The sequence below is a fragment of the Pinus tabuliformis genome, chromosome Q, assembly GCF_031772625.1.
Source record: "Pinus tabuliformis cultivar Carrire ecotype Pingquan chromosome Q, CPIR1, whole genome shotgun sequence".
Classification (NCBI taxonomy): domain Eukaryota; kingdom Viridiplantae; phylum Streptophyta; class Pinopsida; order Pinales; family Pinaceae; genus Pinus; species Pinus tabuliformis.
The window spans coordinates 983482243-983501774 of record NC_142296.1 but is presented as its reverse complement, the minus strand read 5'-3'; the positions used below and the strand labels follow the sequence as shown (position 1 = coordinate 983501774).

General features: G+C 38.7%; 1 protein-coding gene across 1 annotated transcript in view; it reads right to left on the bottom strand.

The window, feature by feature from the left end:
* Positions 1–1332: 1332 nt before the first annotated feature.
* Positions 1333–19532, bottom strand: part of LOC149222762 (uncharacterized) — a 32764-nt gene continuing 14564 nt past the window's right edge. Inside the window, exons 2-8 of the mRNA XM_089385611.1 lie at positions 4229–4361; positions 3822–4037; positions 3522–3677; positions 3169–3421; positions 2606–3027; positions 2250–2366; positions 1333–2058 (exon numbers count right to left, since the gene is read on the bottom strand). Coding sequence (XP_089241737.1) covers positions 1690–2058; positions 2250–2366; positions 2606–3027; positions 3169–3421; positions 3522–3677; positions 3822–4037; positions 4229–4361 — 1666 coding nt within the window. The 3' untranslated portion in view covers positions 1333–1689. The remainder of the gene's footprint in view (positions 2059–2249; positions 2367–2605; positions 3028–3168; positions 3422–3521; positions 3678–3821; positions 4038–4228; positions 4362–19532) is intronic.

Here is a 19532-nt window from a genome sequence, read left to right as displayed (position 1 = left end):
TACATTTTAAATAATTAAATATTATAATATTATAAAAAAATTATATAATCAAATTAAGAAAAAATAAATACAAAAATTATAGATAGACTCGCTAGTTTTTTCATAACTGAGTCAAACTTGGTCTTGCCTTATGGATTATCATTAGGACATGACGAACTTAGGATTAATCCTTAGAAAAATCTCTGGATCTAGAAATTAACATTTGAGTAAAATTAGCTTGGAAAATTAAAAATAATAAAAATTTGGAAAATAGTAAAATTTTAAAAATTTGGAAAATAGTAAAATTTTATAGAATGTTATAAATTTGGTTTGGAAAATTAAAAAAATATAGAAAATATATATAAAAATTGGTAAATATTAGCCAAATTGAGATACTATCAAAATATCAATATAAATTGACAAATAATTGAAATCCCATCAAAATATCAATAAAAATTAGCAAATATCCGATGCCAAAAAAATCATGATAAAATCGGAATGTTATCTTATCGAGAAGTTCACAACAAATGGGTATTGAGCATAGATAAGCGAGAAAACACGACAACCGTCGCGACAGTGAAATTTAAACCTAGAGAGATGATGTTCGATGGTATATGCACTGTATGTTATCCACATTAAATTACATAGCAACTTCTTCCCACTCCATAACTTTAGTTAAAAGCATCAAGGTGCATGTCAGTATCTTGAATCTGTGTATCTATTAATTAGCAATTAGTATCTTACTGAAGGCTCGCTTGCATCATTTGGACAATCTCCTAATGCACAGACTCGCTCCTAGGATTTTGCTTACATGCTTTTGATACAGATCCATAGCAAAAATCTGCACTCCTTAATTGTGAAGTTATTCTTAAGAACTTCCAACACTAAATACTCACTCGCTAAGAGGTCGTCTAACAATCTTCTTTTCTGTCTCAAGTTTAATTGATAGGTATTGCACAAAAAACATCTCAAAATTTGAGGGAAAAAACAAAAATGCCAACCAACCAAAGTGATAATATGGGTTAGAAAGTTTAGAATGTCAAACAACATCAATGCCATGTAGACTAAATGGTCAAGGAATCATGGTATGGTATGTAGGATGTCCCCATATTTTGAATGCATATCATTTCCAAAGATAGTCAGCTATCAATTGTTGAATTAAATGGTTTATTCTCTAGATATAGGCAAGATCATCATTAAAAAATTGTTGATTATATAAGTACAAAATGGGAGGAGCTTGTTAGCCTTGAAAGACTGTTCAGGATTCAATTATTTACCTCCAACCCACATCTCTCATTTCCTTTCTCTTTATTGGCATGATTCATTAGTTTTGGCAGTTGAACTTGAAACACATAAGCTAACCTGTATACCAGTATCTTCTTCTGTTGAATCAATCAAGTGTCTTTCAGTTATAACAATGCATTCAAACTCAAAATAGCTATACTTTGCTTATATGACTGGAACTTCATAATGGCTTCTGCTTCCTCCTTCCAATTGCGGAAGTGGCCAACAGGCCCGTCTCTTTCTTTCTAAGACGAGGAACTGCATGTGCGCTCACTCTCAGTATGTATCCCTCAAGATCTAAACTCTTGACAGTCGACATGGTCAGACTCAAAACACAGTAGTATTCAGGCACGTATTGGTGTAGAATATACCTTGGGTCAAAAAAATTGTGTTTACAATGCTAATATTATTTGCATCAGAAGGGAGCTAGTTGTCTTCTGCAGGAGGAAGAAACCTCGTTCTGACACCCAAATCTAGCAGATTCTGCATAAAAGTTGTTCCAATAAGAGATCCGACCTTCACAAATACTGCAGGGTACCCCAACGGGGCATAAATCCAAGCTTCCATGCCAGATGACATTGGTGGGCTGAAGATCCTTCCTGTCCAGATATGTTGCCAATCCTCGCCTGCAGGGAAATAGGCTTTTACTTGATTCCTACCTTTGTCCACAACAGGGACCACCAAAACCTCAGACCCAACTAAAAACTGTTGGAATGTTAGCTTCTGCACATACTTGTCGTGTGGGTAATGAAGGAAAAGATGTCTAACAACTGGAAGTCCCTTTGAAGCAGCTTCCTGAAGATTGAGACATAAAAATTTCAAATGTATAGCGTAAATAATATCTTTTCAAAGCATAGATCAAAATGATATCAAGTTTAACAGACAACAGTATATCTCTTTAAAGCACAGATAACAATCAATGAGTTCTCCAAGTACTTGAAGATTGTATAAATGAAATGAGTCAAACTGAGATTAAAGATTTTTACTTTCACAAGCTGAGTACGATAGAACTCCCAAGCCTTATAAACCTTAGCAAAACGTGCAAAGTGTGATAAGGTCCGATCATTTGAATAGAACTGCTTATTTGCAGATGGTGAATTTCCCTGTAAAGAATTTCTCCAACAGAATTAGTTAGTAAGCCACTAAATAACTATTCCATCGTAAGAGAAAATTCAATGGCATGTCCCAAGTGAGTCCAGGGACTTAAGGTATAGATCAAGGATATTTGAATAATATGATCTTAAAGATATATTGGCAAATATGAAAAGTCATGGAGAATTAACCTAGAATGCACATCACCACAATACAGCTGCATTATACAAAACAAAGCTACGGGAATTACTTCATGTGTACGAAAGATTGTGGTGAATGAATTCATCTCCATCCAACGTAATAGCAATTCTTCACTTCTCCTATATGGCGAGAAAGGGAGATCGACAGCACAGTAACCTCCAATGTCACTGTGGTTTAATGCAAAGCCTGAAAGACCACTGCTAAGCAGACCTACAATGGCACTCTTGATTCCATCATTTCTCTGCCAGCTTGTCATCTGATCACCTTCCCAGAATAACGTTGCCCATTTTGGAGTTTCCCGAAAACCAGCCCGCATGAAAAACACCAATTGTTCTTCATCCGGCACCTCCTTTGCCGTTTGAACTTCCCTCGGTTTTCCCTGTTGTTTTGTTTTCCATTCTTCAACAAACTCTCTATTGACTTCAGCCCACAGTGAAGGGTATCTATTATGAGCGGAAATTGGGTCTTCCCCTGCAGTAAACACAGGTAATGTTAACAGGTTATATCATATTTATACAAAATCGCCGAGAATAATCTGAGTAGCCTCGAGGCATAAAAAATATACAGAAGCTCATGTATCAATCAATCATTAGGAATTTTGATATTTCGGACCTGAGAAAACGCAAGCATCCAAAGGAAGTCCCTCTCCAAAATCTGCCATCCAACCCTTTACTCCAGTATCTACCATCTCATGCAAGATGCCCTTGAACCACGTGCGAGCTGCAGGATTCGTAAGATCCAACATTCCAACATCGAATGTTGTATTCGGAATCATGTAAGTTGAACCGTATTTATTTTGTACAAAGAGACCTAGTTTGTTAGCTTCCTCAAAAAGGTTCCTTTTCCTGTTTGCCTTTTCATTCGTCTGCATTATGTTCAAAGCCACCACATTAACCAATAAGTCTCTCCCCATAATAAACCTTTTTCAGAATTATCCAAAGCATTCAAAAGATTGCAAGACATACAGGCACTAAACAGGGGTTACAGTAGGTCATTGTTAAAATGCCATTGGAATGAAGTTCTTCTACTAACTGCCTCCAACCAGGATAATGTATCGTATCTACTTCCCAGTTCCACCAGAGTTGCGAACCAATGCTTGTCCTTCTTTGTCCCACCCAATCCTGCACCAAAAACAGACAATGTTCGTAAAAGGAAATCAGCACCTCAAATGCAAACTTTATTGCTGCTAAAAACCATAAAGCTAAAAACCATAAAATAATGGCATCAAACAGCTAGCTTATAGTCATGGATATCCAGCAGCCCACCTGAAGCCAGAATGCAGAAATTGGGACATTATATTTTTCCAGCTGACCCCAAACATGTCTGACAGATTCAGTGCCACCTTGCATTCCAACTACTGCCCCGGACAAAATCCATTTTGGGAGTTCCGGCATTCTGCCTATTGTTCCTGTATATCGTTCAATCAGCTCTGTAGGGGAACAGCCATGCAGGATCCTCCCTTGTATTGAAGTGCCGTACATCTACAAGAATTTACAGAGGGACTTGAATCATATATGTTTCATCTCATTGATTTGGCTCTTGCTTATGAATCATGATAAGTTTCATCTGTGTCATAAATATTCCATATAATGGTCTCATATATGTTCTAAACGTTTTAAAGACTGCAAATATTGATACAATGGATAAGAAATGGTTATGACAGGAAGAATACCTGAATCTGTACACGGTCGTACATTGTCAGATCAAAAACAGAATGATCATGACCTTCAAGGTATAAACAGTTCATGCTGGATGTGATGTAGAAGGGTGATGGAGCATAGGTTGTACTCCAATCACCTCCAGATCTGCGACCAAAAATTGCAATTGCAGGGAAGTTGGATAATTTCTACAGCTGGATTGAATATCCATAATAAAACTAGAGAATAAAATGTTTTGGACAATACAATGGCCCAATTCCATCAATGGTTAAGTTCCCAATGGCTGGTAAATAAAGATGAACTATACAAACTTTAATTTCTTGCAGTTTCCTGTGAAAAAAACATTCATTTTTTTTAATTTTATGATTCAGTTTAAACTCAAATGCGTAGAGTTTTCAAATTTCCAACCATAAGGTTGCTAAGAAGACGAGTTCTTTTAAAAGACATTGAAAATTTGACAAGTTACCAGTGATCACCGTCCACTCTTAAAGATCATAAGAGAATGGTAACATATAAATTATAAATTATGAGCTGGCCATAGATTGGTAAATGATTTTTTTATAGAGCGTAGCAATTCCAGTTTATTTGAGTCAAATGACTGCCAGATGGACTTGCAAACTGCATCCACTCTTGGTGAAGAAACTATTGCCACAGATAACTTGTACAGCCAGAAAATAAAACAGATAAAAGGCTGTCTCTCCATACGCTCGAAATAGAATTCATTCAAACTAAAAGATGGGACAAATTTTGGTCTGTAAACTGCCTTGGATATTTCAATAGACAGTTCATCACAACAAATCTCAATATGCTACTCCAAAATATAGTGACATTATGCTCTACAGTGGATTGGTTACTTATGATTAAGGATTAATATTACAAGCATGCCGTTTGCAATCTTGAAACTAACTATGAAAATAAGAACACATCTACATTAATAAAATTACGCAACAAAACACCATGGGCACAAGACTTACCTGGAGAAACCCATTAGAGAAAAACTCTAAGCCAGAAATAAGGACCGCACCTTGCTCTTTCTCAAATTTATAACACATTACAAAGAAAACTAATAACTCACTATGGAGTAAATAGACTCTGTTGCCTTGTTGAAAATATTACTGCTGGGCATCCAACCATCTGAAAATTTCATTTTGTTTTAATTTGTAAATAAGTGATGGTTGGTATTTTGTGGAAAGCTGAACTGTTTCAGCTACCCCTTTGATGTATATACAAGTATGTATTGTGGTTAATAAAAGTGCACTGCTGCCAGTTATTGTGCATATATGTTCTCTATTTTTCTCTCTGTGTTTTCCGTCACTGAGTTTTTCCCAATCTTTAACATGGTATCAGACGGAGGGATAGAAGGCATTTGTATTAGGAACTGTGATAATCAGATATGTCAAGTTATGAGCTGAGATAGCCTGAAATGTCGTGATACTGCAGTTCTGTCAAATAAAAAGAAATGTTTGAAAAGGTGAATCTGTTTAGGAATAAAAGTTTGAAACACTGAAGCTGTTTAAGAAGAAAGTTTGAAATGTTTGAAGAGTTGAAGAACTTGTTGATATTATTTGAATTATGTCATGTTTGTTTGATTTAAATCAGATGAAGAGTGAAAAATGAAGGAGGAGAGAGGAATTGGCACTGCACATTTGGAAAGGTGAGTATGGCCTGCCTTCAAGTATTGAGTACAATTTTGGGTGGCTGAAGATTTTGCTTAGGAGGTTTTGCTTTGAGGCCAAACTTCAAATCTTGGCTTCCATGCATAGAGAAGGCCAGCCTGGACAGCCTATCGCTGGCACATGCATGGGTTCTGGCTAGAGGAGAAGGTGCATGCAATGTTGGCAGGTTGAGAGTTGTCGGCGGTGCTGACAATTTTCGCCAGTTGTTCAAACTTAGATTTATTGGCAGCATTTTTATTAGATGCACTGGTTTTTGTCATGAGGAAGTTATCTATAGTTGGATGATTAGCTGTAAAGTGTTGTAAATATTACAATTGGACATCCAACCAGCTGGAAATTGTATTTTTTTTTTTTATTTGTAAATAAGATGTTATAGTTGGTATTCCATCTGAAGGTGAACTGTTTCAGAAATCCCTTTGATGTATAAACAAGTGTGTAATGTGAATAAGAAAAGTGCAGCACTGCAAGTTTATTGTGCATATATTTTCTCTGTCTCTCTTGCTCTCTCTGTTTGTTGCAGCTGAAATTTTCCCAATCTTTAACAAGGCTGTGAAATGTTACTATAGGGTTGCCTTCTTCCTTTTTTATGTTCTAATATCCCACTCCTTGGCAGTGCTTAGCTCTGGAACAACAAATTACTACAATAGGAACGAAACCCCTCTCCTAGCAATTGAAGTTTTAACTACTAGATTTCTTGTACCCAGATCAGATTTAATGTTCAATGAAATTTCTCAGAACAGAAATAAAACTAATTTCTTCATATATGAAAATTTCTAACAAAAAATACTCTGGGTTCCTTGCTCAGTTATTCACAGCAGAAATACAACAGAAAACCAATCACATAAAAATTATTTGACACAGTTTTTACCCTGGAAACCCCAAAGTGGGGGAAGCCAGCAAACTTGGGCCCTTTATTCAGCTTTAGAAAGTTGATTATAGCAACCCTTCTCAGGAATTTTACAGGAGCAAACTACTCAGAAATTTCAGCCCTACAACCGAACAAAGAGATAGCTGTAAGGTCTAATGCAAACCAGCCTATATGGCCCAGCCCAATGTTGCACGAAGCAGGGACATTTTTTGGAAGCGGGGACACAAAAGCGTCTATATATATATATATATATTTGGCCACCACCAAGGCTCAAGTAAACACTAAACTAGGAAGAGTAAGACAGAAAAGATCAAATTCACAACAAGACTACAAGTCTAATCTATGACAAAAGTAGTAAACTATGAATATATCTACTAATCTCTCCTACTTCCACCATGAACAGTACGTGAGCCTCCATGTGCTGGCAATGAAGAAAATGGTGGCAGTGAAGAAGATGGTGGCTCTAGAAGTTGTGGCATTGGAACTGATGAAGATGAAGCCCCTGCTGTTGGTATTGAAGCATGGAATCTGGGAACAATGGGACCGGATGGGGGTGGCATCTCAACTCGATCATCATCATCCTAGATAAGAGCATCGTCCAATTTCTCTAATCGCAACACTCCATCCTCCAAATTGGGCTCCTTTGGATTTTTGTCCCAAACCTTAAGGTCTTTGTTAGTCTTTGCATCATTATAGTAATGGGACAACAATTGCAAGTTGTAGTGAACATAAACAAAGCTCTTTGCCTAGTCTAAATTTAACATGTTCCTTTTCACATTGTGGATGAAAGAATAAGAGCTCCAACATCTCTTTGCAGAAGAAGTATTTACCACCTGTGATAGCGCCTGCAAGGCCAAAGTTTGTAGAAGTGGAAGTAGCACCTCCATGCATGTTCCACCACTCAAGAGAAGATAAATTCTCTCGATCTCTAATTGCATGCATGCTCCCAAATGGACCAGTGCTAAGCGTATAGTTGCTCCACTGTTTCTGTAGCATGGCAGACTCCTTATCAGGGACTAATTTATCCAATGCTTTCATATAACCAAATAGAACTCTAGATCTAGGTATGGTTTCCTCCTGCTACTGCCCCAAGGCGTTGGTGTTGAAAGCCATGATGGATGATAGTATTTAGGTGTCAAAACATATGCTAAGGCATGCAATGGAATGTTTAGCATTTCCCATTGTTTTTTCACCTTTGCACGAATATAATTGTACAAGGTGACATCTCTAGGCTCAACAATGTCTTTAATCTACCCCAACATGTTATCCATTTGTTCACACACCTCCCCAATTATTGGTTGATCTGAATCTGCAAACTTGATCATGTAACAAATTGGTTTGGTGAATTGCAAAACATATTTAATCTGTGACCAAAAGTAATCATCAAGAATAGTGTCCTTGGCTACATTAGCACCATCTTTATCAGTGTTAATGTCATCCCATGATTCAGAAGTCACAATATTAGTTAAAGCTTATCTCACCTTCACTAGCCACCTAAAGGTGAGGTAATAACTTGCAAATCTTGTTTTTGCAAGTTTAAGCAACTGCAACTTGGAGTAAGTGCCATAAAAGTAGTTTACCCTTGTATGCCTTGTGATAAATTTAATGAGTTGCTTCCCTCTCTTATAAAGCTCATTAATCGATCCACATTCTTTATGCTTCACAATATCATGCATCAAAATGTTCAACGTGTGCACCAAACACCCAGACCAAAAGATGTGTGGATGAGTACGCTCAATAATTTTTCCTGTTGCCTTACAATTTTCTGCATTATCAATGATCACTTGAACCACATTATTAGGACCAACATCTTTGATTGATTGCAATAAGAGATCTGCAATGTTTTGGGAAGTTGCACTAATGGAGTCATGACATGCAATAAACACTACACCACTAGCAAAAACACCAAGAACATTTATCAAATGTTGGTTTCTAACATTTGTCCACCCATCTGATACAATGGATACCCCACAATCCACCCGCTCATTTGTAAAACGTGTCAAAGCTCTTTGAACCTTTGCTTTTTCTCTTTTTAATAACATCGTTCTAACTTTCTCGTAGTTGGGGTTCTTGTATCCTTTTGGGGCTTCATTGATTCCCTTAACCATATCTTTCCATCCACATCATCCCTCCCAGTAACATTCAGGAAATCCCCTATTATTCTTCTACTTTCAGAGGTTGCATAAGTACCATGAGGAGATGAGTTGCCAAAACTAGAGGTTGCACTTGATTTAGAATGATTTTTTTGCTTCTTGTTTTTCTGTTGCGCAATCTCCTCTATTCAGATGTATTTTCTTCTTTGTTCAGTTGAAAACTTAGGGCAAATTGCTATCCCCACGACACCCTTTTTCTCATCACTTTACAACACCCCACAAAGATACCTCCTCACACAGGTATATGAACCACTATGTGGTTTTCCTCCATGACAACCATGAGGCCAAAGAAACTTCTAGCTTCCACCACCTTTTCCCCCTTCAAGTTTGGTGACAACACAAGGGTGTCAATGTAGCTTTCCCCTCTTGCATTTCAGTTTCCTCTTCATCCTCCTTCTCTTCAAACCCTTCTTCCTCATCATACATTGAGTCACTCATATGGGGACCACTATTCTCTTGTTGTTCCTCTTCCCTTCTATTCCTACCCCCCTTTACCATCATGAAAACCAAAAGTAGAATGATACATATAAGCCAAAACAACACCATTTTGGAATATGATAATAGATGGACAACCTGCAAGGAAATGAGCAAGAAGAAAGAATGGGAAAGAGTAGGAGAGGGAGGAAAAAAAGTAAAAACAATGATAGAAAAATGAGGGAGTTTGGGGTTTGCACTTACCTCTTTAGCTTTTGTAGATGGCAGCCCTTCTTTACTCCTCCAAGCTCCTCCTAGCTCCTCCTCCTTCACTCCTCCAAGGTCTCTGCTCCTCTAAAAAAATTTGGTGACTTTAGAATTGCTAAAGAATTAAATCAAAAGGGAAATTTGTGCCCTCACATTTAAAAAAAAAAATTATGTGGCCTATGGCCCATAAAAATTTAAATTTAATTAAGTCCTTTTGATTTATATTTTTTGGTCACATTAAAAAATTTAATTGCCACATTAAATTTGCTTTATAAGCTTAGCACATTAAACTTACCTAAGGGATAATTAAAATTCTAATCTAAAGTTCCTTGGTGTCTTTTGTGCTAAGTGTAAAATTTTAAATTTTGTGGTAGTGATTTCTCTATTGTCAAGTGCGATTAATGTTTTAGAATCATATATAAAGATTGACTATATGAGAAAGATAAATTCTAGATCTGGGATCATTGCTTAGCAATTAAATTCTTCACGATATTTAATCGTTCATGATCGTCACTTTCACCACATTTATAAATTGATCTGGATAACTTGTTTTTATTTAGTCTGTGGTTAATTGAATATAAAGGCACTAGTCTAAAATCATTTCTATCTTGTGGTTGTGTGTTAGTTGTCTTAATTGCTAGATCTATCCATCTCGGTTAACCAGGACTTGTTTTATATTCGTCAAATTGTTCATCCATAACTTTCCTAGAGCCTATGTTCCACAGGTTTTCTTCATTCACTTACCCCTAGGGACTACCCCCCTTGACTTGTCTAGGAGGGAGTCTAAACGGAGTGAGTAAGGATTAGAGTGACAACCCTTACTCTGAGTGTTGTCGTGATGCTTAGACACTTTGTGCGACAACACTGCCCATACACAACATCTATAGGTGAAGGTGCAAATATCAAAAAAAAAGTTTCAAAAGGAACTTGTTGGTTGAAGTATGGCTTGCTTTTATATAAGAGTGTTGAACTTGAATGTAGATCAAATTCTCATCCTAGGGCCTTGGATGGTTTTAATTGTACCCCTCAAAAGACGAATGAATATCATGTTCACCACTTCTATCTTCCTATCAGTTTGGGGATGGAAAGTTGTAGATGTCCCTAGTTTTGTGTCCATCTTCTCCCTTAGTATAGTCCAAAAGGCACTAAGGAATATTGTATCTCTGTTAGAGATGATGCTCCTTGGTATCCCAAAGTGCACACAAACCTTCTAAAAAATAAGATCGTTGCATCTTGTCCCTTGTTGGTCTCTTTACAAGGCATTAGAATGCACAACTTGCCAAATTTCTCCGCTGCCATGAAGAGATGATCATGTTCTCACTTGATTCTTAACAACCCACCCACAAAGCTCACACAAATAATCTCCCATGGCATAGTCAATAGAAAGGGTTGTACATACTACAAACCTTACTTTCTATTGTTGGGTTTATTGGTACAATAAAGAATGCATCCTCTAAAGAACCAAAGTACCTCTTCTTTCATTCCAGGATAGAAAACATCCTTTTGCAAGTTGGCTATCGTTTTTCCAACATCAAAATGACCTACAACTTTGGAGGTATAAGCTCTCTTATAAGTAGTGTTCTTTCTCCTTTAAGCGAACACAGTGTTTCCAACTTGCACAACAACCCATCTTGGAGATAGTAGTCTTACTTCTAGTCACCTTCTTCATGAACATGACCTTGCAATTGCTGAAATATCTCCTTGTCCTCATCTTTTGTGTATTTATCTTTAAATCCGTCACAAGTGAAAGGTTCCATCTGCATAAGAGTGCCCAAACTTGTAATTGTAGGTGGTGGTGATCTTGATAGCATGTCTACCAACTTGTTAGTGTTTCCCTTCTTATATTTGATAATGCAAAAATCCCATCCATTTGTAATTTCTTGCTTGCTGAAGTTACTTTGGCACTGCAAGTATTGCAAAGGTTGGTGTTGGTGTGGATAATGGTCTCCTTACCCATTGGATAGGGCTTCCACTCCTTAACAACTAGCACCAAGGCATAGAGCTCCTTGTCATGGGTAGCATATTTCAAGAATGCCCAATGAAACAACTCAAAATTATAGCAAACCAATTTACTTCCTTGTATCAAGACCATTCCCACAGCATACCCACTTGCATCTGTCTCTACTTTGAAGGGATTCTCCAAATTGACCAATGCCAAGACTAGTGCTTGACTAATCTTTCATTTCAATTCTTTGGAAGCCTTACATTGAGTCTTTCCCCGTTGGAGACTCTTGCATTTGAACGTTATAGCATGAAATGGCGCAGTCATAACTGGAAACAAATTCACTGACTTTTGAAGGAATTGGGTTGGCCCCAAAAAGCTCCTTACTTTAATAACATTGGTATGAGTTGGCCATTTTATGATGGCCTCCATCTTCCAAGGATTAACCTTAAGTTATCCTCCACCACTCACATATCCCAAGTACACCATAGATTATTTGGAAAAACCCCATTTCTTAAGGTTGGACAAAAGTTTATGTTTTCTCCTTGTCTCTATCACTTGCATCAAGTGTGCGATATGCTCTTTCCAAGTATAGCTGAAATTTAATATATCATCCAAGCACAATATTACAAATGAATCTAGATGGGCACATAGCACATCATTTATAAACACGCAAGTGAGTTGGTGCATTACATAAACCAAAAGGCATTCCTAACCATTCATATAGACCTTGCATTATCTTGAAGTAGATCTTCCATGTGTCTTCTTCTTTGATTCACACCTAATAGTATCCTGATTTGAGATCCAGTTAGGCAAAATTTTGATCCCAAAAAATGTTGTTTACGTCCTCAAACAAGGATTTTACAGTTCTGACCTTGCCTAGTGGGATTCAGGAATGGACCCTAAAAGCCCACAACTTCAATTTTCCACCCCACAAAACACCAAAAAGGATGAAAAAAACATAAAGAGATCCCTTTCAAATCAATTTCAGATCAATTTTTTAATTTGTCTAATTATCTATCCTTGGACTGACTTCATCCATTCTGAACCTAAGAATTTATTGCTGAGCATTTCAGTTGACCCGTTTTTACTTAATTTCAGAGTGGAGAAAAAAACTAGGTAAAGACTAATTTAGTGTTTCCTTCTGTTCGGTTTATTAGTAAGGGTCAAGGCAGTGGAATAAAATTTGTTATGATATTTCAAGCCAAAGAGGCTTTTGACTTCAAAGCAATCATTTAGCAATGTTTATTTTACAAGTTTGATATCAAATTCACTAGACATGTGGTATACAATTTAAACTTCCCAGCAAGGAATACAAATAAGTACAAAACTGATTATTGCAAGGAGGTAAAAGAGGCAACTAGTTAAAAAACCCTATGATTATCTACAGCAAGCAATCAATAAAAAGAAAAGAGCAAAGGCGAGTTGAGTTTATCACCTATCTATTCTCTAAAACTTAAATGGAGTCAATAGGGTTATGGTTTAGCAGTGAAGATGGTCGCATGTCAGACCATCCAGAAAGGTTCAACTCCCCTAAGACATAAATAAGCAGTTTTGGATAAGTCTTATGTGAACTCAACCAGTACTCCCCCTGTCACATCAGCTTAGCCAAACATAGGTACTTATGTTAATGGTTCTTGCCCTCGAGGTATGTTTGGCTTGTGCAGGCAGACCACTTGTGGTGCCCAACCTCTTCAAGCCGGTTATAATGCTTCTACTGAGATTAAAGGAAGCACTTTGGCACCACACCATTACAAGTCAATTATAATGCTTCTTCTAAGTTTAAAGGAATCATTTTCCAACAAAAATTGGATGGCAAACTCTTATATGTAGGATGTCATCTGCAATTTGCAAGAAAACCACACTACCTTCTTGATCACCTTGCTTCTTGTTATCCCCCAAACTTGCTTCGCAAAATTCAAAGTATCAGATGTCAGTCAGATTAAACTCAGTTCAAATCTAAAAGGGTAATTCCCATTGTCACCTCAACATTCACTTCTCTCGCTTCACTGCTGGTGCATTTCCTGCTGGAGGGGGGAATTTCCCTAGATGTTGCTTCTGATCTACAAGTCAAGCCTGAGAACAGTATGACAGATCAGTGAACTCAGAAGGTTTGTGAAAGATAAATCAATGAAGGTTAAAATGGATCTAGCAAGACTAATGCTTGCTCTTTGGGCTATTGATTCAGCTGAAAAAACAAACAAGGGTCCAAGTGATGATGGAGAAATCCATTGGGGCATCTATTTTACATGAATCCCACACGATCAAGGCATCCTAATCTTCATGTCAATGTTGAGTAATGAATCTGACATTGTGGGAAGGAACCCACGCACAATCATGTGCAACCAATTAAAATAATGTCAAGGAATAGACCAAACTGAGAACTACAATCAAAGCTGCAAATCTAGATTAGTCTGACAGGCGGAAGAACTCAATTCAATATCTAATACTATGACCCTCCGAGGATTGGAATGACAATTTTGGTTCAGAATTGCTTCACAAAACTGGGGGAAGAAAATTCACGGTAGCAAATGAAACACAACTCCGATCAAGGAAAAGAATTGTGGCAGCAGCAAGATAGAATCACCATACTAGCAGAAAAGAGAAGTAAAGATCCACTGCTTATTTTTTATTAGAGAAATCCAAAAAGAAGTTACAAGTAAAAGGGGAATAGAAACCCCAAAAATCCAACCATTTTTCTGTCTCAGAGAACCGATTAAATAAACATCACCTTCCTTGGGATAAGCACCTTCCTTGGAGTGGGAAGAGTAACTCCCATGTGTTGCGCTCTCTTTCAGCTGTGTAGCTCATCATCAATGCACCTTGACTGCTGCTAAGAATGGCTTCAAACTCCTATCCTCAAGCACCCTCATTAATGTGTCGAGAATAGTAGTATAAATTCTCAATAAGGCCCCCCTCTGCTAGTATAAACTCTGAGACAGGTCTGCTGCTAAGTAAGAGCTCCAAAAATAGAACATAACTGCTGCCTTGATGCTGCCATAGCTGCACAGTCTCTGCTGGTTCATTAAACTTCAGAACTGCATCTTCATTGCTATTAGCTGCTGTCCCAACAATAGAATGTAACCACTGCTGGCAGTTCAGATATCAGACCAGCACCACACCTGAAATCTGCGCCCAGATGCTGCCTAGAAAGTATGTAACTGCTCCAAGAATAGCATATAGGATTGCACCCCTGTATGACTGATCCATTTGTCTTGGGACCAGCGCCTTGTCCTGCATTTGTAGATTGATTTTAGGCATAAGAGGACAGTGAAGAGGGCAGATTGGAGTGCTGGTCTGATCTTGAGATAAGCTGACTTAAGACAGCGCTGAGCTGATGATATTAGAGGTGTTAATCCATATGTAAAAGGTGTTAATGTAACACACCCACCCCCCTAAGTCACCTTAAAGAGGTGGGGTTGTAAATTTTACCCTACTTCTAAGGCCTCCATCCTCTTCTGCTCATTGAGAGCTTTGCGATGAGGTAAAATTTGTCCCATTCTGAGCCTAAGACACCAAGATACCAGTGCCACATCAGCATGTCCATACATCTGACACATGGTGGATGATGTGGCAACTAGAGTCCACATGTCAACTTAAGGGTGTGCCTCGTCAGCACTAGTGCCACCTAGCCCTGCCATATCATTTCCCCAGTCCCCATACAAGTTACTTTTACATTTATTAACATGGGGCTATAACTTAAATTATTTATGTTTATTACATAGATATTTATCGAGGATAAATTCTTACCTGTTTACCTAAAACATTATTGGGCATGTTACCCACCAAAAAGTGGATAAGCCATAGGAGAGAATTTTTCTCCTCTTTGGACAGCTAGCCAGCCAGCAGCCCTATATGATCAGCACATAACTTGATGCCAAGACCTCCACTTCTTGATCCAATCAGATTTATCTCCCATACAGCCTTCATTCTTGAAGGAAGGTGGGTCAACCATAGGCAAGCATTTCAACCATTTTTGCAATCATGTGCTGTCACTTAATGCTATGGGAATACTAATATGGATCAAGGGGAAAATTGGATAATTGACCGATCTTGACTATATTCATGTTTCCTTACTTCACCTGGGAGATTAGTCTTTGACCCTAGTCCAGTGGGACCTCCTCTAAGGCCTTAAGGTTTTCGGAATGGCATTAATGGGGAAGCACTGATTAAAATAGTGTGTCCAAGGTATTCCATACATACCACTTTCCATATTTTTCTTTGTTCATCTCCATTCTTTGGGATGGTGGTCATTGGTCATTGGGATTGGCACCCTTCATCCTCATCCTTGAGTTTGGGCCCAAAAACTTAGTCCTAGAGGTTGATGTAGGTAAAATAAGGTAAAAGCATAAGAAAGCGATGGTTGGGATATTTATTTAGCGCATGGGCAATAGTCTAGCATAAGCTCTACTTCACCCATTAGCCATCACCCAGTTCCTTAAGCATTTAATGCTTCATCTACAAAAAGGAACTCTTGCATATCCCATCCCTGATGAGTGATAAACTGCCTCATCTTAAAGGGGTAATGGAAAATTTCAAAAGCAAGCTTGGGCTCCTAAACTATGCACCCAAATAAAGATAAATCATAAAAAAGTAAAAGGAACACAAGAGGGGTGGAAAAAGCAAGTCAAGGAAATGGGTAACTCATGCCACCACAATTACTCCCTCCTTACATCTATACACTTGGGATGGTGGAACCCCATTAGCTAGTGACATGTTTATGGCACCTTGCCCCGAAGTCCTTCCCACTCCGCAACCATCATTATCACACACACTTATGGATCGATGGTCCAACCTGGGACATGTCACTCCCCTTAGAGGATGGAAGGACCTAATAGGGTTATTGTAAATTTTAGGTATGTTCTATGCTTAGAGAAATTTATTTCAATTTTCATAGTTAGCTCAATATCTTTTCCAGATTAGCAATCACATCAGCATTAAAGTAAACTGCATATAGAACATAAACATAAATCGCAGAAGACATGCCAAGACAAGAGGAAACAAGATGTGGCGCTAGCCAGGGACAAACCCCAATGTAGGGAAACCCTTGATCAATTCTTCTTATATGTTCTTCAATAGTTCAGTAGAGAGAGAGAGAGAGATAGTACATTTACAACAGAAGTCAACACTTCAACTTTCTAGATAAGAGAATCAATCATCTCTACATGAGATCAGTTGAAGACATGTTGCTTCAACTGATTCTCCAAGGTGACTAGTTGAAGACATGCTGCTTCAACTGATTCCCCAAGGTGACTCCTTCACCTATCATTGTGTTGCATCTCGTCCATGTGTTGCACCTCATCGTGCTACACCATGCTACAACATCATACCATGTTCCCGATTTGCACCATGTTGTTCCACTGCTAAGCTGTACCTCATCACACTGTACACAACTTGCTGCTCTTAATCATCATGCTGCACACATCATGTTGTTGCACTAGTTGTCACTACTTTATGAGATAGGTCATCAACATTCAGTGCTCTTCCTTCATACAGTCAACAATGCAGGTCTTCAAGGTGAGGCTCTACCACTTGAGCGATCCTTAGATCAAACTGTGTTGCTGGCTATGGCCTATGGCCTAGCCCAGCAGCAAGTTAAGCCTATGATTATTGAGTCCAACAAGATTGACTCAATCTGAATATACACAAGGATAGTTTTCTTCATTGTAATGACAACCTTATAAACTGTCCTCATGAACAGCCTCATCACTGCACTGTCACCACACTTCTATGACACAGTCTTTGATGCTGTCATGATGATTGGTTAGGGCACTTCTTGGTTGTAGCTTAGGGATCCAAATAGCCCTAAAACAGCAACCTCTAGTTCCTCCTTATTGCAGATTCTACTGCCCCTCAAGAATAATATTAACTTGCCCAAACAATCCTTAAATAGGCCACGCTATCACCTACAACAATGTGGCATTATGAAAACCAGCTTAGATGACTGTAACAGATCTCTTAGAGCTGTGTATAAGGTCTTCTGTCTGCGGAATAAGGGCTGCACATAAAAGTGGCTAGGGCATCATCCTAAATTGTGTCTAAGACCTTTCCTTGACAGCGTTTAGGAGGAGCTTCTTAAGGCAACATATAGGTCCTCCCTTGACTATGTATAAGTCTCCTTCAAGATTGCGGATTAGGGCTCCTCAACAGCGGATAGATTAGGTCTCTTTTGACAGCGTTTAGTCCTCCTTTGTGCAGTGTATAGAAGCCTCCTTCAACTGCGGATATAAGGTTGTATTTAAACCTTCTTTTGCTGCGTAATAGGACCTGTGGTAGGGCTCCTTCCAACTGCGGCTAGGGCTTATTAAGGCCTCCTTTATACAGCGTATAAGGATCCTCCTTGACTGCATCTATAGGGCCTAGATGTCCAGTGTATAGATATCTCCATGGCTGAAGCTTGATCTTCATTAGGGTAGCGTAGAGGTCTCCTTCATGATAACGTATAGGATAGGGCAATGTACCCTCTTTAGGTCTCTCCTCCCACCAAAACCCAAAGACAAGTGGAGAGGAAGAGATCACCAAGAAGATGAGTGTCTAAGACTTGAAGTCCTCCTTTATTTATACTAAAACGTTGAGCACAAGTGGGGTTTATTTGGTTGTTGTCCGACCTTGACAAATTGTCCCAAAACACAAATAAATTCATATCTCCATGAATACTTATCGGAATTCAATGATCTTTAGATCAATCCTACACCTCTCGATGAGAGGGATCCAAGAAAAATATTAGCTGCCATTAATAAGATGACCCATATGGAGTTTGGCCCTAGTTGCCAATTTTAACACTCCCTCTCAACTAAGGAGAACTCCATCCACTGATCCATATGTCCGACTGTACTATCTCTGCCATTAGTGCCCTGCATTGCTCTACTCTACTGAACCATGAAGAAGAAGAATTGATCGAGAATGTCTCATACCATTCTCTACTGACCTGAAGTCAGTTTCATCTTACTGACCCAAAGTCAGTTTTATTGATCCCAGATCAAAAGCACAAGAGAGTGTCTCAAATCACTCATACTGATCCAAAATCAATGGAGGTCATCCTAGCATAGGGAGTACGGTAGATACAACGATGCATCCATCAATAGTACTACTATGGTCCCTAACCCCATTTCCCTACTCATTGATTAGATGAGAGATACTTCCCATGAGTCCCAGACTGCATGAGTAAGATGCCTCGACAGGAGAACTAATCATCATGTCCACAAGAAAACGAATCATCTTGTCCCACAGTCGCCACGGGAGAACTAATCATCCTGGCCCACAGGAGAACTAATCATCATGTTCCACAGTTGCCACGGGAGAACTAATCATCCCGACCCACAGGAGAACTAATCATCCTATTCCATAGTCACCATGAGGTATCACAGGGAAAGGTTGAACCTATCACCCTATACATAACGCACCACCAGGGGAGGGTGAGTCGCCCTGTGGTCGTATGTCGCTCCAGTAAGTACCCCAAGCCCCCCAGAGCTCCTAGAGCTCAATGCATGCAACATGCAGGACCCTTTTACAAAGGTCTCTCAACTACTCCAAGTCGTTTGGTAAAATCATAGATTTAATCTTTCTCCGGGGCTTTGACAAAGTGTCTGCGACTTGTACATCAGTCTCAATGCGATGGAGCCTCCTCGCCCATCGACTTACCATATCCCAGATAAGGTAGTATTTGATATCTATCTGCTGGAGCAATCATCGAATACGGGATTCCTCAATAATCGAATCCCCGCTGGTTGTCACAAAGAATCACAGTGGTATTCATCATGTGTACAAACAGCTCACTGATGAGCTTCCACAACCAAGCAACTTCACACAAGATCATACTCGTAGCTATGAATTCAGTCTCGGCGGTGCTTATAGCAACCGACTTCTGCTTCCTGCGCATCCATGATATTGTAGCATAATCCAAAGAGAACCAACACTGAGAAGTGCTCTAGCGATCCTCCACATTGTCTACCGAGTCAGCATTCGAATAATCACGCAGCTTCATATTTCCGGCAGCGT